This window comes from Geospiza fortis, unplaced genomic scaffold, assembly GCF_000277835.1.
Source record: "Geospiza fortis unplaced genomic scaffold, GeoFor_1.0 scaffold275, whole genome shotgun sequence".
Lineage (NCBI taxonomy): Eukaryota > Metazoa > Chordata > Aves > Passeriformes > Thraupidae > Geospiza > Geospiza fortis.
In genome coordinates, this window is record NW_005054341.1 from 4,333,424 (window position 1) to 4,357,167 (window position 23,744).

General features: G+C 45.5%; 1 protein-coding gene across 1 annotated transcript in view; it reads right to left on the reverse strand.

Annotated features, from left to right (window-relative positions):
* The window catches only part of SPTBN1 (spectrin beta, non-erythrocytic 1), an 81,835-nt gene that overhangs the window by 21,819 nt on the left and 36,272 nt on the right, over nt 1-23,744 (reverse strand). Inside the window, exons 3-18 of the mRNA XM_005422641.3 lie at nt 20,817-20,990; nt 20,115-20,206; nt 19,662-19,742; nt 18,842-18,957; nt 17,888-18,000; nt 17,098-17,285; nt 15,681-15,798; nt 14,245-14,403; nt 13,336-13,638; nt 12,401-12,554; nt 10,796-11,666; nt 10,523-10,657; nt 9,180-9,936; nt 8,760-8,962; nt 3,933-4,023; nt 1-153 (exon numbers count right to left, since the gene is read on the reverse strand). Coding sequence (XP_005422698.1) covers nt 1-153; nt 3,933-4,023; nt 8,760-8,962; nt 9,180-9,936; nt 10,523-10,657; nt 10,796-11,666; nt 12,401-12,554; nt 13,336-13,638; nt 14,245-14,403; nt 15,681-15,798; nt 17,098-17,285; nt 17,888-18,000; nt 18,842-18,957; nt 19,662-19,742; nt 20,115-20,206; nt 20,817-20,990 — 3,708 coding nt within the window. The remainder of the gene's footprint in view (nt 154-3,932; nt 4,024-8,759; nt 8,963-9,179; nt 9,937-10,522; nt 10,658-10,795; nt 11,667-12,400; nt 12,555-13,335; nt 13,639-14,244; nt 14,404-15,680; nt 15,799-17,097; nt 17,286-17,887; nt 18,001-18,841; nt 18,958-19,661; nt 19,743-20,114; nt 20,207-20,816; nt 20,991-23,744) is intronic.

The window sequence follows — 23,744 nt, forward strand, 5'->3', positions numbered from 1 at the left end:
CCCTACCTTTTCAATCTTCTCCAGCCACTCTTTGTTGGATGCAAGCTCTGCCATGAATGCCTGATGCTTCAGCCACTTGCTGTGCAGGTTCCTTGCCTCATCATAGGACATATCCTGGGCTGTGAGCATCTTCTCATTGATCCAGAGGGAGAGCTGGAAAGGAAAATACATGGGGGTGTGAGGAAACATTCCTGGTGTGAAATAATGCAAAATGCCTCCAGATCAAGGATAAAGAGATGTCTCTACGGAAGAGTTGTGTGAATTCAGAGATTGCTCTTACTCAGGGATTTACTCAGGGTTCAGCCAAGGATCTGCCTCTTTAACAGTTCAATTCTAACATCCATCTCCAAGACATAAATAACCCTTGATTCAAGCAGAAAGGAATCACCTCTATGATAAGCAGAATCAAACACACAGGTCCCACCCAATTCAACAGCAAGAGAAACAGGGACATGTGTACTGCTTATTGGTCAGATGGTTTTGTGGAGGTTCTTACAGATGGTTTTGTACCATTAATTCACAGCACATTTGTACCTTTTCCCCTCAGTCTTTTCTCTGTATAGGTTTACATAAGTAATTTGTTTATTTATCCAATTTCCAGGAGTGTTTTGGTATTGGAGACTTTCCTTTTCCCATTATATAAAAATCCAAGATTGTTTTCTGTCTGATTTTCAGCAAGTACAAAGGCACTTGGGACAATTTCCATATCACCACTAGACAAAACCAATACTTTAAGAGACAGCTGATTTGCCAAGTGCAAATGGAATGTGAAAATGATCCTAGCAGCCAACATTGCATTTCCTCCCAGGGTGAGTCTGACTGCCTCATCTATCCCTGAGGTGTGGATAAAAACCACATTCACAGGAATGTTTACAGAATTTGAAAAGGTCCATTTCCTGCATATTTAGAGCGGAAGATGTCAAAACAAATCTCAGCTTGGTTTCTAGAGCAGCACTTGGATGAGCAAGCAGCCCAAAAAGGAGAGGAACAGAGGCTTTTGCTGTGTGCTCAGGACACAGGGCAACAAATTCCATTTATCACTCATGAGCCTCTTTTCAACTGCCCCTTAAAATTTCAGTTGTTCCTTAATTCTCCCCAGAAATGGAAAACTTATCAGAGCAATCAGAGGAACTCCTCCTTGGATCTTCCCATCAAGTCTAAACAGAAAATTGCTCATGTCAGTGAAGAGCTCTGTAGGTACAAGGCTGCATTAGAGCAGGCTACTGTGCTGCTGAACAGTCAAAGTCTACATGGAGATTAAGATATAACCCAGAATTAGTGGTTTTACTCTTGCCTTTCTGGGGAGGACACAGCTGCTCTGCTCTGCAAATTGCACTGCTTGGCTTTCACTGTTTGCTTTTACTCAGCCACAGCATTAAGGCTTCTGGGGATTTAAAAGTGCTTCCCAAGGAGAGGCTGGATCATTCCTGTGACCAGCTGGGGGAAGGCAAGACAGGGACAGCATGTGGTTCACAGCCAGGGCCTGTTGGGATAAACCCCTCAGAGCACAGAAATGCAGATAGAGTATTTAAGGGCTCACTGCTAAAATCTGGGTTTTGAAACCACTATAGGCACTAAAAATCAGTACCTTGAGTGTGAAATTAGATTTTCAAAAAACAATACAGTTCCCTAAATTGCCTCAAAATCACACTTGGAGTATTTATTTCTCCAGAAGTTGTCAAGGTCTGGAGAGGATGAGGCTTCTTCCATCCTTTCCATTTGTACACCTGACCCTGTTCCTGCTCTTGGCTGCCACTCTGCAGTGCCAAGCCTGCAGGAAGGAAGGGAAATGCAGAGACAAATCCTTGTGAGCCTGAGGCAGCAGCAAGGCAAGGGGAAAGGCTCTGAGAGCCACTGCACTTCCAGACTGTGCCAGGAGCCAAGCTGCCAGCCCATCCTGCAGGGAGGCTCACATGGCAAATCCTGCCAGCACACTCTGGGACAGGAACTTCAGAGTGCAGAGTCTGCCAAGAGCTTTCACCATGGCCCTGGAGAAATGAGCCCAGACACTGCTGGGGCTTCCAAGCACTCAGAGAGAAGGTCAGCTGTAAACTCTTCCCTTGAAGGTGAGCTGAGAAAGAGCAGGAAGTCAAGGAAAACTAAATGGCGACATTTATCACATCTGCTCCACTCAGAATTTTCTGCTGTCACTGTTTCATTCACTTGACAAATTTATTTTACACATTCATATTGATGAGTGCAAGAAACAGCTGGAAAAGCAGCACCCCAGGACTAACCTGTGACAGTGTTTCTGACTCCTCACCACAACAAAATCTGCTGTTTTCCCTCACCTGTGACCCCAGAGGGGGGTTTATCACTGCTGGGCTGCTGTGAGGAGCATTGTCCCACTGCTCTGGAGTGCCACTGACCCTCATCCCCAGCTCTGCAGGAAGGGGTGAAGGGCAGGAGGCCACACTCTCAAACACCTCAGTGAGGGGTGACAGTGACAATGTGGCTGCCCTGGGAAGGGAAGGGAAGGGAAGGGAAGGGAAGGGAAAGGCTGCAGAAAACACTCTGCCTTTCCTCAGGTTACACACAGATGGGAAGCTGTCCCTAAGGCAGCAGCAGGCAGGAAGGCCAAGGGATCATTGCTGGGTGAAACGGGGACTGGCTCAAAGCTGTTCCATAACAATTCCCAGCTACACAGGCAGTGCTAAGGAAAAAGCCAAGGGGGAGGTGTTGCCTTGGCTCCCTTCCACCCCACAGGACAGTGCTGCTTCACCACAAACCCTCCAGCCCAACAGAGGTGTCAGCAGGCCCCACACTGAGGTAAATTTTACGTTTTCTCAAGAAACAGCCTTTCAATTATCACCAGAGTTAATTCCTCTCAAAGAAAATTGGAGAAATCCCTGACATTTGGGTAATTGTAAGTTTGTCTTTGAACTGTGCAGTCGAGACATCCATGTTTTAGTGGCTGCAGAGAAACAAGGGAGAGGAAAGGCATTCAGGCAGCCAACACTAGAGCTTTTATGTTTTCCTTTTTCTTCCAGTGATATAGGGGGAATAACCAGATCCTAGGGAACACACCCACACTGCCACTGAGGCCAGGACAGCCCTGAGAGCCAGGGGATCTTTGAACCAGAGCTGTCACAGAGGAAGGAAGAAGCTGCTGCTAATAACAGCAGATTTTTTGCTAATCTGTCATGTTTTAACTACCAAGGAAGAAGCAATTGAAGGCAAGCTCATGGACAGCTTATGCAATGCTGGGAAACAGATTGAATCCAGGCAACCAAGCAGCAAATATCACTTCCCCAGTTTCTGATCAAAACCTCACAGGCACAGCTCTTTATTATCTGCCAGTACTCCATGAAATAACCTGAAAATTACTTGATTAATTCCTTGTGCTAGAAACAAGAGTATTCTAAACTTTAAAATGTTGTCCTCAGTGTAAACAGTCCATGTAAGTGATTAGAAAATCTGGAAAGAATGTCTTTTTTCAAATGTTATAATACTTAACAATTTTAAACACATGTAAACTATCAGGTAACTCACACATAAATGACAGAGCTTAATCTTGCTCCTTTTTTATTCTTAACCTCCTATTCTTCTGACTAATGTTTGCTAGAAATCACTTGAAATCCCCTGCATCAGGCCACATCCATCTGTACAGCTGCAGACAAAACTCTTAGTAAGTACATTACTAATCCCACTATATTCCACATGGTTATAATTTCTGTCACAGCAGAAAATCTTCACTGCTTCTGACAGTTTTCTATGTCTTTAGCTTATATGACAAAAGAAAATCTGATTCATGAGAAAAGAAAAAATAAACAGTCTTTTTTGCAGTGGTATGGTCAGAGGGTTTTTTTATGTTTACTCCACCCTAAACACTACTGGATGACTGAGCATTCCAGCCCTCATAAAATATGGAGTGAGAATGCTCTTCTGCAGGATGCAGCTTTCAGCAATAAAAGTGAAAGGCCATGATTTACCTCTTGGCAATCCTGAAGAAACTTTTGGAGATCCCTGTTATCTTTCAGTCTCATCAAAAGTTCACTGGCTGCTTCACGGTTCTTCCTATGTCTGGTCAGAAAAAAGAAACAACAGAGAAAGGAAATGAAATAGGCATTTCATGAAAACTGTCACTGGTGGTTTCTGGAGCTTCTTTGGACCTCAGGTGCTGGCAAGTTTGTGGTGTGTGTCCTTTGCTGCCTTTCAAAGGACATTTTGGAGTGTGTTATTTAATGGGCTCACTGAAGCTCCGCATCTCCTTGTTTTTGTGACCTGTTAAACACACAGAGAACATTCTGAAGTCAGCAGGGTTTCACAACATGCTATGGACAGAATGTGGCCCACTCATTTCAAGCCCACAGGAGAGTTCAGGCTGTTTGCCAAAACACACAAGAAAAGTGCAAATTGCAACAGTAAAATAACGTTGTGTGGCCCTTGCAGGGTGCACCTGCTGGAATGCTCTTGGTAAAACACCCTCAGCACCTCCTTGTCCTGCATGAAGCTGAGCTGAGCTTCCCAAGGCTGTTTTGAACCACGTGCAGCACCCCTGGGTGGTTCTGCACACAGAAGCTTTATGGAAGCCCTTGGAACTTATTTTTCAGAGTGTTTAAGAGCAGCCAGAAGAGAAGGAAAGGTTAATCCAGAAGCTCTAATTTGATTCAGCACCGTTTGCCCCTTGAAGGATGAGTCAGGCTGGCAGTCCCAAAGGTTGTGGTGGGTCCTTCAAATGGAACGGGGCTGATTCCCAAGGTACCTCTGGGCATGTTTTTAAAAATGCTTAATTTGGAGTAGTTATCCCTGTCCTTCCATCCTTTTATTATCTATGAGGCAATTTACAAGGAAGAGACAGAGTAAAGAAGACAATTTTTATTAACTGCTTATTGTGCTAGGCTTATTCCTATTGCACTGTGCAGGGGTTTAAAGTGAAATATTGCTGCCATTTGTAATAAGATAAATATGGATTGAGAGTTGGAAATTATTTTAAAGGGTGGCAATTTATAAGATGAGCTCAGCACATGCTGGCAAAAGCAAAATAAATCCATGTTAGTGGAGATCTCCAGAGAGCCATGATACTCCAGAAGACCATAAATCACATGTTGATGACAACTGGATTATGACACCACTTTTCCTGATCTGCAGTAAGTTACCACAGCAAGCTCTCTGGCACCAATTTAGTGACTGCAGAAACACAAGGAATACTTGGAGACACATTTTCTATAAAAGCAAAAGGTCTGTAGGCAGAGGAATAGGAGAAAACCCTTCAGAGGACTACAGTTTGCTTCTCTTTGGCCTCAACAGCTGCCTTCAATCAACCAGGCAAGCAGCATCTCTATAGGTGCAGTCAAGAAAATGATTTATGGATTGCATGGCAAGGAAGACACGTGGAACCATCAAAGCAACAGCCTGGAGTCCAAGCCCAGGTGAGGCTGAAGTTTTGACAGAGGAACACAAAGGAAAAGACACAAACTGTGCCTTAGGAAAAACCTCTCTAATGAGGCAAACATCCCTGGGTTTGATTCCACTCTTTCTTGGCTGGCTTTTATATGCCTGGGCAAACACACTGCATTACTCAGGTTGTTAAACTGAAGCAAAGAACTGCTTGGGTGATTTTATCAGGCTGATTTCAGAGATTTAAGGCTAGATTACATTACAGATCCATGTATTCTGGAGAGGACACGAGTTAGGAAGTTTAAAGGAGAACTTTCATGGTACTTGAATAGATTTAAGATAAGTACAGAAGTTCTTATGTTGAAAAAATCCAAATTTTAAGAAACTAAGAAAAAGATCTCCCATGGAGTGTTGGAAATACTGACTAGAAGGACTTTGCAGGAAACCATGCAGGGATATCAAACAGATGATGCCATAGCATAACAAATACAATCTTTGGTGCTTAGAGCTATGTAACTGTACAAGGTTGTTTTGTTCAAGGTGACCTCGAGTGAGACTGGACAATGAGCTTTCTCTGAAGAACAGGGCTGAACCATAACAAAGTAGAAGCATTTTGAGGATGGGCACTGCTGGAACAGACAGGAATTCCTGTGTTTTCATCACTTTTTAATGGGAATAAAGGATTCTTAGAAGTTATTTAGTCTGTTCTCCTGCTCCAGACTAGTTGTACCTAAATATCAATAACTCCTTGTTCAGATATTCCTAAATTCTTTTAAAGAATTCACACTTAAGTTGTCAATGACTGCTTCTTACTCATTTGTAGAACAGCTTGTGGAAGAATAGTTTGCTCTGCAGACTCCAGTTATTCAGAATGGCTTTGAGTTCTGTATCACGCATAGGAATTACAGTCTAAGTGTAAGATCTGTTCAGCACAAAGAGGTGTCTGACACAAATTAATCCAGAATTTGCCTGGTGTCCCCAGGTTGACTCCCAGAGGCCCCTGAGAATGCTGACAGTGCTGAAAACTGACAAAACCACTTGTGGTTTAACTGTAAGCCTGTGGGTTTCAAAGCCACAGAAATAATAAATCTTACACATGGTGTGAATGCAGCTGACTGCTAGGAATCCTGAGATATATGAAAGGCAGTTTTAGCTTCTTTCATTGCTCCAGCAAACGAGGCACTCTCCCTTCTGAATGGACAAGAACAAAACTTACTTCTGTTCTCTGTTGAGCAGAAAGTTGCACAAATACAAAAGTTGATGTAAAACAGGCTCAGATCACAACTTGTGCCAGAACTGCCACTGTCCTTACACTAAATCTCCCTTGCAGAATCAGAGGCCATGAGCAGGCACATGGAGAGGGGCAGTTCCCCAACACTCTTCCGAGAGAAAATGGAGGAGAAACTGCTTCAGAGCAGCAGAAGTCACCCAAGCAGGGACAGCTGCACAGGGAGAACAGCTTCTTTCCCAGCTGGAAAAGCTAGTTGGTGACAGCTTGATGCAAACCCACCTTCTCCTTCCCTTACCCTTACTCCACGTCCTTATGCTCATTCATTCTTGCTTGTGAGCTGCACTAAAAGGTTGTGCTGAATTGTTTCTTTCCTATTGCACTTTCCTCCCCCTTGTGCCATCCCTATTGAGATAGGAACCATCCCAGGGCAGGGCCAATGGGGTCTCCTCAGGAACAGCTCAAAAGCACCACTGCAAAACCCACTCTGAACAATACCAGAAACTACAAAGAGCTCCCTATGGGAAGTACGGAGCCACTGCACATATTTGTGCTTGTTTGTTTTGGTCCTTTGTTAGACATCCAGGTGGAGCTCAGCTGGGAGAGCCACTTTTTGTGCAAGCAAAGAGGCTTCCTTTGCTACCCCTCCCAGTGCAGGCAGCCCCAGGGCTTTGTTCTGGAGGCTTATCAGCCCCCCAGGCCCGGGGAGCAGTCACACGGATTTCCTGGACAGCAGCTCCGGATGGTTTTTGCAGCGCTCGGCATAAATAGCTCTGGAATTGAGGAAATGCTCAGTTCCAGCAGGAGCTCCAGCACACGTCCCCCAGGCAGGACAGCAGGGACAATGGGGCACAGAGGAGCAGCTGCACTGAGGTGACAGCCACCAGGACATGGGCTGAAGCTGTGTCCCACTCCAGCCATTTCAGACACGGCTGGAAGATGCAGCTGGACATTTGCTATGATATCCTTGGATGCTGTCTTTCCAAAAGCTGCAGAAAGATGACATCTGACCAGAAGGCTGGGATTAAGCTCTCCTGCTTTCCTAAGTGGATGGGAAAACTTAGAGTAGAGAGCCCTTAGGGTAAACAAGGAAAATCACTGTCCTAGCTGTCCCCCTGATTGTTTTCATATAATCTCCTCTTCCTGGCCTTTGCAGATTCTGTCTGGGATCTAGAGCTAAGCTGGTGAGAGAGAGAGAATGGCAACATGGGGTAGCCTGGGGGTTCAGCTGTCAGAGGCCCTCAGCAAGCTCTGGGAACAGGAAGAGCTGCCTTTCCTGAAGCCACGATGCATGGCTGAAGTGGGTGCACACACAGTGGGACATCTCTGCCCAAACAGGAAAGGTACAACATCTTCTGAACTACTTCAGTTCAGTTTCTCCTTGGAGATGAAGGCACCAGGAGAACCTGAGCTAACCAGCTGTGGGGGAATGGAAGTCTGATGGGAGGGTCATCAGTGACATTTCACAGCTCACTGCTGCGTTCTGACACTCACAGTGCCTTGAAAGACTCCACTGTTATCCAAACCAGAAGCAGAAAGAACAACAGCCATCAAAACTGAACATTTGGGTTTCAAAGAAAAAGAAACTTTTAATGTTCTATAGCATCTGTGCCACAGCCAGAGAGAGAAAGCAAAGGACTTGTTCTGGGATGAAAGACACACTTGTACCAGTGCTTCCTAATCTGATCTCAGAGGGGCCAGACAAACTGGAAGAGGTGATCAAAGTCGAGTGGGTGGGGTGCATGTAATGCCAATTACACCCTTGAAGAGCCACATTCCTCCTCCAGAGGAAGGACAGGAATAAGTTATTGTAATTACACCAGCTCGGGGGCAGCAGAGACAACTGAGACTTGCGGAACCAGACACAGCCAACTGCTACAGCTCCCACCAGAGCACCAAGTCTGCTCATACTCCAAGAATTACAAGGCAACACTCAAACAACCAAATTCTGGGTAGAGAGCTCATTACCTACCAAGCCTCTAGAAAGTGGGAAAGGTATTGTTTAACCAAGATTAGCCTGGCGCATTCTTGAAACATGACAGTTCCTATTTTTCCACGAGACAAAGAAAACAGTCTGGAACAGACATTTTTCTATGCTGTTACTTTGCCTTTGAATCCTGGTAAAAGGGCATCTCTCAGAGACCAGAATTAAAGGAGGAACAGCTACATTGTACCATCATTCTGCCCTTACCTGTCATCAATTGAGTCCACTTTCTCCTGGATTTTATCAGAGTTAATGTTCCCATCACTAACGAGCCTCCTGCCCGTCTCCACAACTGCATTGATCTTTTCTTCATTGGCATCCATGGTAGTCATGAAATCCTCCTGCTTTTTAATAGCAGCTTCTGCTCCTTCCAAGGTGGTTGGCATCTCCGTGTGTGCCAGAACATACTCCTGGGGTTAAAGAAATCAGAGAGAAAATTGTTACACTCAGGCTATGCTGCTGCTCCAACAACAGACACCTCCCAAGAACAGTTTGAAGTAAAATGCAGTTAGAAAAGGACAATTTGTCTGCTTGTGGCTCTCCTGCCAATAGATTTTGTCTGTTAATTGCTTGCAGTACACAGTGCCAACCTGCAGAAATGAAGTCAGGTATATCTTGACCACTTGCCTGGTTATTAAGGAAAGCTTCTGCTTGTTTGGTATCTCTGAGGAACAGCTGGTAGGCATGAGACTGGGAAAGGAGATTTTGCCTGTTCTCCCACATTTTGTGAAGCTCATTCCATCCGGTGTCCAAAGCCTGCAGGCGCTGGCGTAGGAACATGTACTGAGCGTCAGTTTGTCCTTGTGTCACCATCTCACCCATGTCCCTCATCTTCTGATAATCTTCCTCGTAGTTGTTGATTTCATTCTTGATATTCTCGTGCTGAGTGAGCAGCTTCTCAGCCTCTGTCAGGGTGTTGGGCATATCTTCAGAGGCAATTGCAGTCTGTGTTCTGGAGAGCCAGGACTGGAAGTCATCCAGATCTCTCAGGAACTGCTGCAGCTTGCTGGCCTCTCCCAGGGACTCTTCCCGGTTCTTCAGGGTGGTCTTCATTTCTTCCCACACGTCGTTGATCTCTGCAAGCCGTGAAAGGATGGCTTGTGCCTGGTCAGGATGCTCTGATTCCAGCTTCTCTGCCTCCTTCTGCAGGTCACTGAGCTTGGCTTCGATGGCCACCAGGTCCCGTTCCATGCCCGTCAGCTTCCTCTGCAAGGCCATCACTCCAGCCAGGTCATTACCCAGGTCTTGTGTGGACTCAATCACTTTGGTCTTTTCCCTGATCCAGGATTTGGTTTCATTACATTCAAGATGGTAGTTCTGGATACTCAGAGCAGAAAGCAGAGCATCCTTCTTCCTATCTACCAGCTCTCTGAACTGGCTCCACCTGAAATGTGTGAGGAGAGGAGAGCAGAGAAATTGAGATTTGTGGGAAAAGGATGTGGCAGCATTGCTGAGTGAGCAGCTGCTCTCAGCAGCTTGGTAAACCCAGCTACTCAGGGTTTCCTCAGTCCTTCCCACACCATCAGTATTTCTAGCAAAGCAATCATTAACCCAGATATGGTGTGTATTAGAATGTGACAAGTACCAGCACTCTGAGTATAATTTTTCCTCAAGAGAAAAATTGGCAGTTACACCAAATTTTCACACTCCCTTGGTTCATTCTGAAGCTAAAAAACGTGGGACTTTACACAAAACTATATTGATTTCCTTTTTATCATAGTAATTATTACAGTCAATTTCCAGCTCTCAAATCAAAGTGCTGACACACTTAGGGCCTGTTTAAGTCAAGAACAAAACTCCACCTGATAAACAAGTATTTGAAAGGCACAACTCTTTCCTTTTGAAGCCTTAAAGATACTTCAGGTAACAGCATCAGAATATCTTAAAAAAGCCTACTTAAGAAAATCAAATGACCCCACCATACTTGTTCCAGCTGGTGTGATGTTCCTGAGCACGAGGCTTTCACTTACCTTGTGTTCAGTTTATCTTGCTGTGCTTTGATCTTCTCCCCAGGGTGGCCACTGTGCATCAGCTGCCTGGCAATCTGGTTCACCACAGCCACACGGGATGCCTGGTTGTTCATTTCTGGCTCCAAGCTTTCAAACCTGGAGTGGGGGAAAACAAACAAACACAAGATCCCCCAGGCATTAGAGAATCTGAGCCACAGACAAGCTGAGAAAGGTAGCTGGGGTAAAACACTTCCACCCAGTATTGCCCAAACTTCCTGGTAAAGGGATTCTCACCTGTGCTGGATCACTTCCAGGTCCTCCAGCTTCTCTGGAATCTGCATATTATTCAGCCACTTCTCCTTTTCGTCGATCCAAAGCTCACAAGCATCTGCCTCGCTGAACATCTTATAGAGAGCGAGGGTATCCTGCAGGGCCTGTTTACGCAGCCGGGTCAGCTCAGCAACCTCTTTGTATCTCTCCTCGATTCCGGACAACCTGCCTTGCACATCCGGAGACTCCGCGTGCTCCTGCGGCAGGGCCTTGGCCTGCTCGTGAAGAGAGTCGATGGTCGGCCGGTAGCTCGCAATCTCTTCAGCCACATCTTTGTGCTTCTTGACCAAGGACTGCGTGGAATATTCATCATGGCCAACATCGTTGCTGGAGACAATCTTGAGGATGTCCAACATCCACGCATCAATATCGTCAGCATCAGCCTGGAACTGGTGAAGGAGAGAGGCTTCCTCCAGCCGCTTCTTCCGAATGGCAGATAACTGCTCCAGGTTAGCCCACTGCTCCCGGATATCCTTAATTCTTTCTCTGATCTTCTCAGACCCAAAATGCTCTTCCGCGATCATGTCTTCACCTTCTTTTATCGCCTGCTGAAAGTGGCCGCTGCGGCCGCTCATCTCATCCTCAAACGCCTTGTGTTTACTCAAGAGTCGGACGACACTGGTTAGGTCCTTCCCGTAGTCATCAGATGACAGGATCTGCTCCTTCTCCCTGATCCAGCCCTCCTCTTCAGCCATTTCCCAGAAGAATTTCCAGAGGCGCCGGGACTCCTCGAGGCGCGCGCGGCGCTCGGCCGCGAGCTGGCAGAGCTCCTGGTAGCAGAACTCCATGTGAGCCACGCGGTCCCGGATCACCTGCGGGTCACAGGGCTTGTAACCTGCTGGGACAGAGAACGTGGGTTACCACCTGGGCTCGCTCACTCCCATCCCCACAGCTGGGGAGGAGCTGTGAATTCCTCTGAATTCGCAGAGCTCTGAATTCCTGTGTGAATTCCTCTGAATTCACAGAGCTCTGAATTTCTACATGTGCCAGCTACAAGGTTTACATGAAAGAATCCATGGTTAGTCTAAGGAAAGTGAGTGGGAAGTGTTCAAGCTCCACCACACAATAACACAGATTAGAAAACACTATCCTTTCCAAAAGACAAAAAAAAAACCCAAAAGGAAAGATATTCATGACTGTTTCCAGTGAGACAAAATTCACTGAATTCAGATTTATACACAACTGCACAAAATGGACGTCATTTACTCTGTTAACAGTGCTGAGTTCTAGGGGATTGCTTCCTTTTAGGACCCATCAGACTGGGTCCAACAATCTGTGTAAATGTTTGCATTAGGAACACAGCATGGGGAACTGTGGTGACCTCTACAAAGTCACAGCAGCTGCTGGTGAGGATCATGACATCCCATGCGAGGCACAATGCCACACTCAATTCCTGAGCAGGCTCCTGGACAAATGAATCATTGAAATGCTGAGTACAGAAGGAACAAATGGAGCTGGATTCTCTCATTCTGGTGGGGAATTTAGCTAACCTATCTTGCAGAACTAATGAGTTTCACAGATAACATCATAGGTAATCAAGACAAAAGGGGTATGTTGGATGCTGGTTACCTTCTCCATCCGTGGCAAACTTCTGAGCAGAGGCATTGACCCCTCTCACTCTCTCAGCCTGAATAGCAATGTCAGCTTCCACCAGAGCGTGCTTCTGCAGCAGGTCCTCAACTCCCAACAAATGTTTGCCATAGTCTTGGGACAGTAAAAGCACCTGAACAAAATGAGGAAGACAAGTAAAACAGGCTGAAGGCCATAAGCTGTTTGCTTCTTTGGGATTCCAGGCACTGTTATCTGTTGGTGCATTAGGTCAGAGGAACTCCAGGCCCGTACGGACAGAAATTTCAAATGTAGAGACATGGCTGATACAAATTTGAGCCAGCAGTTTTGAAATCACTGGCAACCATGAAGAACTTGACTGGTCTTTAATGAATTTGCAGTCTAGGATGCTGAGAGGCTGAGTTAGCTCAGCAGGGCCAAGAGCAGCATTCAGCCAAGGTGCTGTGAGCTCCTGCTGAGCCGTTTCTTTCCTCCAACAGCTCCCAAGTTCTGCTGGCTGATGGATAAGTCATGGTCCTTTCCCTTCCCAGATCCCAGGAGAACAGACAGGAAGAAATTCAAGCTTTTTAAAGCAGAGAGGTGAAGAGGTGACTTGCTCCCCATGTAAATCATGATGGAGAGAGATTATTTAATTCCCTTTTACCAAATCTGTCATCTTTACCCAAGCACTGTGACCAAAACTCTTGGGCTCTATGAGACAAACATGAAGCTGGAAAGTAGCTTTTTATAGGAATGAACTTGTTCTTTCTCCTTAACGTGGTTTTAATCTTTATTGGTAACAAATCATAAGGAATTTGTTCACTGCTCTTGAATGTGGATCTTCTGGGTCTGTCTACTAAAACAGAGGGGCAAAATGAGTCTTAAAACTTGACAGAAAGGGACAGGTACACCTCTGAGCAATATTTGGTCTGCATTCTCAAAGGACTTCCACCCACCTTCATCTCGTCCATCCAGTCCATAATGTACAGCATTTCCTGGAAAATCTTCTGCAGCCCAAGGTTCATCTCCAGGCGCTGTCTCCGTGCCCGGAGCAGCTCCAGGAGATACTCCCACAGGCGGATAACATTGTCCTTCCTTGCAGTGATGCGTTTGATGTCGTGGTAGTTTTCAGTCTCGAGTTCCTTGGCCACGGCCACCACGGCCTGAACACGCTCCTCGTATGCCGCGATGTCCGTCTCGATGGCCTCGTGCTTCTTCGTGGCAGCCTCCACTGCTGGGAGGTCAAAGCCAAAATTGTCCTGCAAAGACAGAGACACTTCTTCAGGAATGGCTGCTGAGGACAAAAGTCTCACTGCTCAACCTCTGCTGCCAGTTCTGACTTAGCAAAACACATTTGTTAGCAAATCCGGGACCTCAAAATGCTCCCAAGAGTCTTCTTTAAATAAAATAAGAGATGCCTCTGATAATAAAGAACCACTGATAAAATCAGAGATATTATTCACTGCCTTTGGGAGAAGAATCACATGGCCATCAGGATTAGTCTGGGGCTGATCTAATATTATCATCTCTAATAATAAACAATAAAATTAACTCCTGGGCTAATTTCACTGAACTCACCAAAATATTGAGATAAAGAAAATATTGACTGTGGCCAGTTATTTCCTCATCAAATTCTCCTGACCACAGGCTGGTCAGTTCAAGGAAGGGAATCCCAAACATAGAAAAGAGAGGATGTACAGTACATACACATATAGAGTAACTAAATGCAATAAATAAATATACACCTATATTAATGTAGTAAAATATGAGGCACAGGGAAGAAAATGTTCTCCTTGCAAGAACTGCATCCTGTAATTACTCATGGGAACCATTTTAGTCACCCAGACAATTTCTGAGAGCAGCACCTGAGAAACGAGACGTTGATTTTCACTCAGCCAAGTTTCTCTCATAGCTGCCTTGCGATCGAATCTCCGTGCAAGTTGTTCCAGTTTCTCTTGTCTGATGAGCTCATTTCGCAGTGCCAGTTCTCTTTCATGTTCAGCTTTTTCCAGTCTTTCCCAGGCCTGAAGATGTGGAGGAAAAACACATGGCTTCTAAACAACACATTCTTACAAGATTATGATAAATCCCATCTCCTTTGCATGAAATCAGGGCTGAAGTCACCACAGGCAACTTTCACCAAACTGGTTCAATTATTTATAAGCCCATAAATCCAGTTTGCACTGGCTGGCCCTACACCTTGTTTGCTAATATAAACACATGACTTAAAATCTGTTCTCAATTAATCAGTCATTTTCTGAGAAAGTTGTTTATCCCAGATTCATTTTCTCTCGTCCTTTCTTACCCCCCTTCCCAACAAAGCCTAAGGAAACCACCTGGCTTGAATGTGTAAGAAAGTGTTTATTTAAAAAAATAAAATCTCCTGAGTGCTACTCCTAAACAAGCAGATTCTATCTTCCTCCTTTAGGAAATGGGAATTAGAGATTCATGGCCTCTCACCTCCAAAATCAACATACAACTGTTTTTCTTTATTGCACTTTGGAAAATAAAACAACTGCAGAATTTGGCTACTTCTGGTGCTTATAAGTCCTTTATTCTCCCCAAGCCAGAAGTTATTCATATGCATGATGCTAATATTACAAAAATCAGCAGTCTTAGAAGCAAGTTGGAAGTCAGCTAATCACCTCTCAGATCTTCTTACAAAAAAAAAACCTCAATTAAACACAAACTAAATCTAAATCCAAACAGATGTGAAACTGCCTGAAACACAACTATTTTGGGCATTCCTCCTGCAACTAGGAGAGCTGAGCAGTTTGCTGCTCCCTGGGATGAGGCCACAGACACCCAGAACAGCTGGTCTGGGACTGCCAAGCATGATCAAACACAAAGGAGAAAGCTGCCAGGCTGGAGCTGTTTGTTATCCTTGAGAGAGCCTGTCAACTCTGCTGTGCCCAGCCCTGCCCTGGCAGCTGCAGCTGCAGAGAACAGGCTGCAGGACCCCAGGGGGATCCACAATGCCCAGCCAGGGCACTGGGAGGTGAAGGGGAGGGCACAGCACCTACTGCTGCTGCCTTCTGTCACTTCTGTCCAACAGCCAGGGCCACGAGGGGCAAGGCAGAGCTGGCAGCCCCAGGAGCAGAAGCTCCTACAGATGCTGAGGACACCCCAGGCCTGGCTCAGGGTAGTAAGTCTGAGCTATAGGAAAAGGTCACCCCACCTCACCCATCCCTTACAGCCCCCACATCAAGGCTGGAGATCACAAATGGTTTTGAGAAGAACAAATGTGGTTGAGAGAAAACAGCAATATCCTGAGTCACAGGGGAGGAGCTGCTCAGTTTACCTTGTTAATGTCAGAGATGAGTTTGCCCTCCCTTGGCATGTACACTTTCTGATTGTTGGCTCTCATTTTGCTTTGGATGGTAAAAAGCAGCACTTCCAAGTTTCCTTTTTCTGTAAATCTAAACAAAATTTTGCAAGAGAATTGAGTTACAATCAAACTTTCATTACTAAGGTATACATTACTAAGATATAATCATAGAATCATGGATTGACAGAATAGTTTGGGTTGGAAAGGGCCTTAAAGCCCATCCAATTACACCCCCTGCCAGGGCAGTGACACCTTCCACTATCCCAGGTTGCTCCCAACCCTGTCCCATCTGGTCTGGAACATTTCCAGAGATGGGGCAGCCACAGCTACTCTGGGTAACCTGTGCCAGGGCCTCACCACCCTTACAGGGAAGCACTTCTCTAAAATATTGAATATAATCGACTACAATAAACTATAATAAAGCACTTGTTTAAAATGTTGACACAGTGAACGGTGCATTCACATAAACACCTCCATCTTGTGTGGAAGCTGGGAGCAATGGAAATAGCCCACACTTCCCCTGGAGCCAGTTGGGGCAGACAGCAAAAGCAACTTCACAGAAGTCAGCTGTCTGAGTGTTTGGATTTAAACCCCTGGGGGACAGGAAAAGGCTTTTTTTTCATTCTAGTACGTGCACTGTCCTAGTTCACTCCATCGGCACAAGAAATGGAAGTTTTATTTAAAGCCCTCTGCAGTCAGTAAACTCTTCCCACTGTTTTCCCTGTGCTGTATGCCTGGGAAACAAACAAACTCCATGGGCATTAGCGAATAGTCTGCAATTTTAGAAGAAGTCTGGATCCTGTGTAATGTTTCAGGTCATGATTATTATTCATTAGAACTCGAATTAGACAAAAATAATAAACAGATTAGATATCACAATCCTAGAAGAGGCTTTCCAGAAATAAGTTGCCTCGTTTTGCTTGTATCAGTTTGAGCGAGTAGAGCTGTTTGACAAAGCCAGACACGTTTCCTCTTCATGTTGGATAAGCAGTAGGGATCTTTTAATAGCAGCATTTTGGTATTATCCACTGCTATTAAAAGCACGAGTGGTGACATTACTGTACTACCACAGTATGCTATTACCACTCATATGATAAGACAGGCATCCCAGGGCAGGGACAGCTTCCAGGACTCCCAGACTCCCTGTGTGGGAGACACACTTTTCTCTTTGCTGTTGTTATTATCTGCACACTGAACAGCACAAAGCAAACGGGCCCCAAGTAACATCAACGAGCACCAACCAGGAATATGAGAGCTGGGCTTGCTCAGGAAAATAAATTCTTAAGCCACAACTAAAATTACTTGGATGTGTTTGTTTTTTAAAAAAATTCAATGAGTGACTAAGCCAACAAGACCAGTGACTGTTGTGTTAAGCTGAGATTAAACTCACTTGGGTGGTTTCTCCACTGTGCGGTAAGTGTTGAACGCCTGCAGCTGCTGCTGCACCCCAACCAGGGAGTTGGCGAATTTGCGATTGTTGAGGATGATAATGGTTTGCTCAATCCACTCCAGCAGGTCAGAAGCCAGGGACTCGTATTTTTCTATCATTTTCTCTGTTTCAATGGCATTGTCAAGCACCTGCAGCAGCAGCACAACACACATGAGTCACAAGGGCAGTGCTCTTCAGTCATTTAAATCCAACAAGCCACATAAAAGAAACTGCTGGGAGACCTGAGTTGTGAATCAGAGTACTCACTGCCTGGATCCCTGAGAAATGAGAGCTTGGCATTTTTCAGCACTAAATTCCCAAGATCCCACAGCAATAGGGGGGCAGAGCTGAGGCTCACACAAGGATTCATGCTCAGTCTGCCAGCTGTAAGGACCAGGGCAATGTCGCCAAAGGACAGAGAATGACTGCACATATTTTAAATTAGGGACTTTTCCAGAGGAGACAGAGGGCCCAGAGGGTGAGGAGCAGTTAATGAGAAAGGAAAAGTAGCAATGATGCAAAATGAACAAGCAAAAATAAAACACCGGCCAAGTGCTTTTTAATGTGAGCCAGCTGGAAATTAACTACTCCTCATAGTCACATGGGAATATTTAACATTCAAAATATGTTCCAAAGCAAAAAAATCAAAATTACCAGAGAGTGGACTCTTTAAATATTAACACCCAAGAGGAAAAAGAAAATCAGAAATATTTTGCCTGCTTTGTAACAACTTATAATTAAACTGGCAGACCTTTCCAATACGTTTTCCTTCGACAGCCAAAGCTTTCATCTTGGAGAAGTAGTGGTAATATGTCACCACATAGGTGATGATTGACTTTTCATCAGGGTGATCAACACTGATATCTGCAAACCAAACAAGAGTTATCTCAGCATGCTGAGGCTGCAGGGGTTACACCAACAGAGCTCAGAGTGCACCAAGGATACGTTTGGGAGTCAGAGATGGGTTCAGTGGCAGTTCAGCCCCTAAGGTTGGTTTCCTAATAGAAAGTGAATTGAGCAGCTTTGCACTGGTTCTGGCAGTGCTGTGAACTGCGGCTAAAGCTTGGGGCCTTTGGGCTGTACAGTCAAGTTCCAGACTTTGCCACAGCTTGTGCACAGCCAAATAACTCCTGTGGTGTGTGTGTGTGAGTTGACAGAACCACTGTCAATTGACAACTTCAGTGCTGTGTCAGCATTTGGAGAGAGGAATTCAAACTTATGTCTCTCCAGGTGAATCTGAGAGATACAGGTGGAAAACAAAATATTTCCCAGCAATTCTGAGGCACTGGGAAATAAGCAAGAAGAAACTTGCCCAAACACATTACTCCTGCCCTGTGACACAAAAGGCTCTTGCCCCAGCACTGGGAGCACACACATTCCCACAGAAGCACAGGCACTCTACTCCTCTCCTCTTCCTTCTCAGAAGGAAGCCTCTGACTGGAATGACTTTATGGACACATGGCCAGGCCAACAAACTTGTCAGATGGCAGTAAATAAACACAGGATTAAGGGCTCTTGTGCTACTGCTGCTCAGTTTGCTGCTGGAGAAATCTCACATTCTCCCCCTCCCTCTCTGCCTGTATCACCAGGTGAGTCAGCAGCATCCAGCTGCTCTTGGACACAAAAAGCTGTCACAGAGATCTGCTCTGACATGGAGGGGTGGGAGGAAAGAGCCCTTAAGTGCTGAAACTGCTGGAATCCTTACCCTCAGGGTCCAGGAGCTTGGTAAGACCAAGGTGCTGCTCTGCAAGGTTAAAAGCATTCTGCAGATTGTAGTGTGCATTTGATTTCTTCAGCTTGTCAAAATCAATCAGATCAGGCCTAGACAGGATGGAAAATTCTTTAGATTTCCCAAAGCACAGTGCAGCCACCCTCAAAGAACTAAAGTCTCTAACCCTTAGAAAACCCAGCCCAGGTTTCACGTGCCCTGTGCATTTCCCAGCAGTGTTAAAGGAATGAAGCAATGCCCAGCACATGGCACAGCAGGATCTGGCCATGGGGGAAAGAGGTGGGGCTTAACAGCAGGGAAGGTGACCCTGGAGAAGAGAAGAACAAAGCTGTGGTCATGAGTCTCTCCTCATGCCCATGGAAGCGTGCAATCCATCTGGATTAACTCCACCTGAGCTTGCCATGAGCAGCATCCCCAGCCATGGCAGCCTGGCACCACATCTGGCCACCCTTGGGCAGGGATTTCCTTTCCCTCCAGGCTGCTCTGAGTGTGCTTCCCCACTCCTGCCCCCCAGTTCCAGACCTGGGCATGGGTTACTCACTGAGGTACAAGAGTCAAACCAAACCCAAATAATCACAGGTGTAATTTATGCCCTTGAAACCAAACACAGCCTGTTTTGACTTGTGCTGTGAGAAGCTGCTGCCCAGCCGAGCTCACAATGAGTTGTAAAGCTCAAATCAAGGCAAGTTGCTCTAAAACTCTCAACAGCAACTCCTCAGCCTCCTGCTCTTCACAGTTTTTTAAAATCAAGCTGCCAGGTAGCTCCAAACCAGGGCAGACACTGAGCCAGATGTACCTGTGCTTATGGATCAGTGCATTGAACGCCATCCCATCCCTCCAGCTCGTTGTAAAGTTGTGGATATTGACATTGGGGTACCTGCAGAACAAAAACAAGGAGAGTGCAATCAGTACAGCACTCCCAGTGCAGCTCTGCACACTCTGGCACCAAAAGCCAGAGCAGGGAGACATTAAGTTTCCCTTGAAAGTGTCATTACTTGTTCAGAATAGGGAGAAAAAGAGTCAGCATATCACTATATATATTCATGGATTATCAGATTGGTATGTTTATCATCCAGAATTAGCATCATAAATTCAGACTTTTCTGACTTGTAAACATCAACTCATTTGTCTTGAATTCTGTCTCTCTAAATCCACTTAACAAGACATATGTTTGCCCATTTAAAATTATTTCAACAAAAACTCAAAATGCTGTAAGAGCTTTAGAGATAATGACTTATTCCACACTCACCCAGCTGTTTTCATCTGGCACCACAAAAGCAAAGCATCTTTAGCAGATTTCTTCTCTTTGTTGTCTTCAGTTTCAACGCTGATATCTTGGATCTAAAAGTAACATAGAAGATTTCAATATTTCTCTGAGAAAACACACTGCCTTTTTGGAAAAGGTGAAAGGAATGCTGGAAAACACCAAAATTAATGCTATTAAATGTTTATTACTATGCTATTTATTATGAGTTATATAGTTATTATATGGATGTATTGTTCTTTCTGCAAAAAGCCTTTAACTGAAGGCAAAGGCTAATCTGGAACTTGCTGGAAAACAAGAAATCTCAAGCCTTAGCTGGGACACTAAAATAATTCCTGTGGGCACCCTTAATCCATGTCAGTTCCAAACCAGCCACGTTATGCATAACCAGCATGGAGATGGAGAGCAGCTCAGGGCAGCATTTCCTCCTGGATCTAGTGTGGAGACTGGAGCTTCACATTTATTAGTGATTTTAAAGGAAAGCCATATGAATTTCCCCACAGGAAACTCCCACCACAGGTCAGCAACACCACAGACACTGATTTATCCAGACAGGTTCCCAAGCACTTCTCCCTCCCATCACATGGGAGCACCTGGGAGCCCTCTGCTCCTAAAATGCACAGTGAAGTATGTGACAAACAGGCATGGAAAGCTCATCCACAGATCTGTGTGTGCACACAAGTCTACCTGGAATCTCAGGATAATGGTCCAAATAAGGCCAAGTGTCAGCCTGTGATTCCCATCCACAATATCATGAGACCCCATGTTTTCCAGGTGCACTCGCTGCTCCTTCAGGAACTGGAGGGCTTTATCCACATTCTCCAGGCAATGGATGCGCATCCTTCCTTTAGTTGGTTTAGGCTAGAAGGTAAAAGGAAGAATAAAAACATTTATTATTGTAGATGGGAGGGGGAAAATCAGAGCTTGTAAACTCCTCAGTCCCGGCTGGGGCATCACCACTCCCAGGCAACAAAGCTGCAATTGTTCCTCAAATTCCAGGGACAAAACCACTCCTTGCATCTTCCAGCCCATTTTCACCAGGATAATGGAAGCAGGTGGCAAACCCATGGTGGAAAAACCAATATCCTGGACCTGAGCTGGACACATGGCCCCAGTTTCATTTGCCTTTCAAAGGATTTTTCCTGCTTATTTCCCTCATGTTTCCTCTCTAGGATATTCACTCACAAGCTCAGATTTGAGCTGTTTCAGTAAATCTCCTCCAGAAGGAAGTGGCATTTCTTTTCTTTGGTCAGTAAATCGGATAAAGAGTAAGAAAGTAACAGAGATTGATTAGAAATTTTTCTTCATAGGAAAAAAATACTAATTAAAAAATCAGCTACACCAACCTAACACAGTTACATGAAGGCCCAGTGCAACTGCAAAAATGCAATGAATGTGTTATCAGCATGCAGAATTCTGCTGTAAAACTGAATAGAATGAAGGGAACTTTGTTGTGCAGATGAGGATTACAGCTGAATAGCCTATTCAGTGTGCACTGGGATGTCACCAAAGCTACTCAGCCAAACAACTAATTGCCATAATTTCCTTGTTTTCTGCAGTGAATGTAATTAAGTGGCCATGGAAATAGCTCAGGCAATATCCTTGCCCCAGCCTGCATTCAAGGTGAAGAGTTTCAGCCAGTGCCATGGTACAGTCCCTGGAAACACAGCCTGTGCCACAGGAGATGGAGGAGAGGGAAGCCACAGGAAGATGCCCTTTGGGACAGACAAACCTTGAGGCCACCGGCTTCAGCCTCAGTCAGCCTGGGTCTGTTCTCCTCCCAAGGCTGGGGAATGATGCAGGATCAACCCACAGCTCACAGCAAGCAGGAGGATTTCCAGGAGACTCCCTCTGCTTTGGAGTATAAAAGGCCCTCCAAAGAGGCCCAAATTGCAGCCTGTGCACATCCCATCCATCCCAAACGCTGCCAGTGCAAAGAGCCACAGTTGGAGCAGAAGAAGCAGGAGAGAGCTGCACGGTTGGCTGAAGCCTCCCAGAGATTCCTCACCCAGCAGGGACAATCTGGGATCAGCCTTTAGCTGGCACCAACAATCATTAGGGGTGTAGAAAGCTGGACCTAAGGCTTGGCTGAACCTTGCAAAACAAAACCCAGGGAGGAGGCAGTTCTGGGGCAGGAGGCAAGGCGGAGGCCCAGCTGCACCCCCAGCTCCGGCCCACGGCTCCTCTCAGCCCATGGCCACACCTGGAGCCCTGGAGCAGCTTCCCAGGCCTGCTCACCTGCACAGGGATGTTCCCAAGGCTCATCAATCACTGTGACTGTGGCCATTTCTCAGCAGCAGTGGCAAACCCCAGCCTGTCCCCTCTGCTTTAACACAGCCCTTCCCACTGCCTGGAGCAGCACCTGCACCACCTCTGTTGCCCCAAACTACCGAGCAGGAAAGGATTCAGAAAGCTCATTTTGTGCTCTCAGAAGCTCCAGTGCCATGGTTACAGAGCCAAAACCATTCACCAGAGATGTTTTATGTAGAGGAAGAGGCGTCTGAGTCTGGCTTGTGCAAGGTGTGGCTGTGCTTGCCACACTCCCCTGCATAGCCTCAGGATGAGGCACAGTGAGACATACCTTGCACATTTATTGGGCTAACACAGATCCAGACACTGAGTGGAGGGAAAGCAAGTACCAAACCCAGAGTTTTCACATACAGGTTACAGGAAAACTGGTTCTACATCAAAACCCTTCCTCTTTCCCAAGTGAAAATGACAGAATTCACTACAGAGAATGTGCTTAAGTGGTTTGACCTTTGAGCATCCAGGAACTGCAAGGAATTTACTAATCCTTAATTTGGTTAGGGAAGAAACTGAGCTAAATGCTTAATCTTAGGACAAAAACAATTCCCAGCTTTATTTTTCTGTTTGGGAGAAGCTGGTTAACAGTGTGTGCAAACCAAATTACAACTGTCCTTTCATGCTGGCTGGATTCTTTCCCACTGTGCTCAGCGAGAGCATTGCATGCTATCAATTTCCTTCCAAACACTGCTGTGCAGAGGACATTATGCTGTAAGGCCTGGACTAAAGACTAGGATTAGGAATCAAACTGAGCAAGGTCAGGAAGATGGAGGTGTTGCCGTTATTGGTTGCTCTCATTCTGAATTTCTCCAACACACTTCCAAGGACTGCAGGTTTTCACCAACAAAAATCACAGTAAGTTTTGGAAAATGCAAGGTTTGTGCAATCAAAGTGAGAGGGCAAAGAGCAGCCCTGCTTCCCTGACTGGCAACCAAAATCCTGGACTCTGCTCCATGGGCTCCAGAATCTGAATTTCAGTTTCAAAAGAGAGGAAACAACTTCTGTTTGTTCCACTGCACCACTAAATACACCATGTTTATGGGATATTCACCTATGCTAGTTTCTGCTTTCCTACCATTTGATGTTTCTTATCTTGATTTTAAGCCTTCTGCATAAGATCTGCCTTCAGATTTCTCTGGGTGCCATGGAGATGTCAGAACCTACCTAATGTTGACTAAAATAAATTCCAAAAACTGAATAACATCAGCATGGCAGTCCTCCTGGAATATTTTTGGTGTGTGTAAGATCCTCCTGGAATACTTTTGGTGTGTGTAATTGTCTCAAGGTTTAGTGCATTGCGTTTACTCTTGT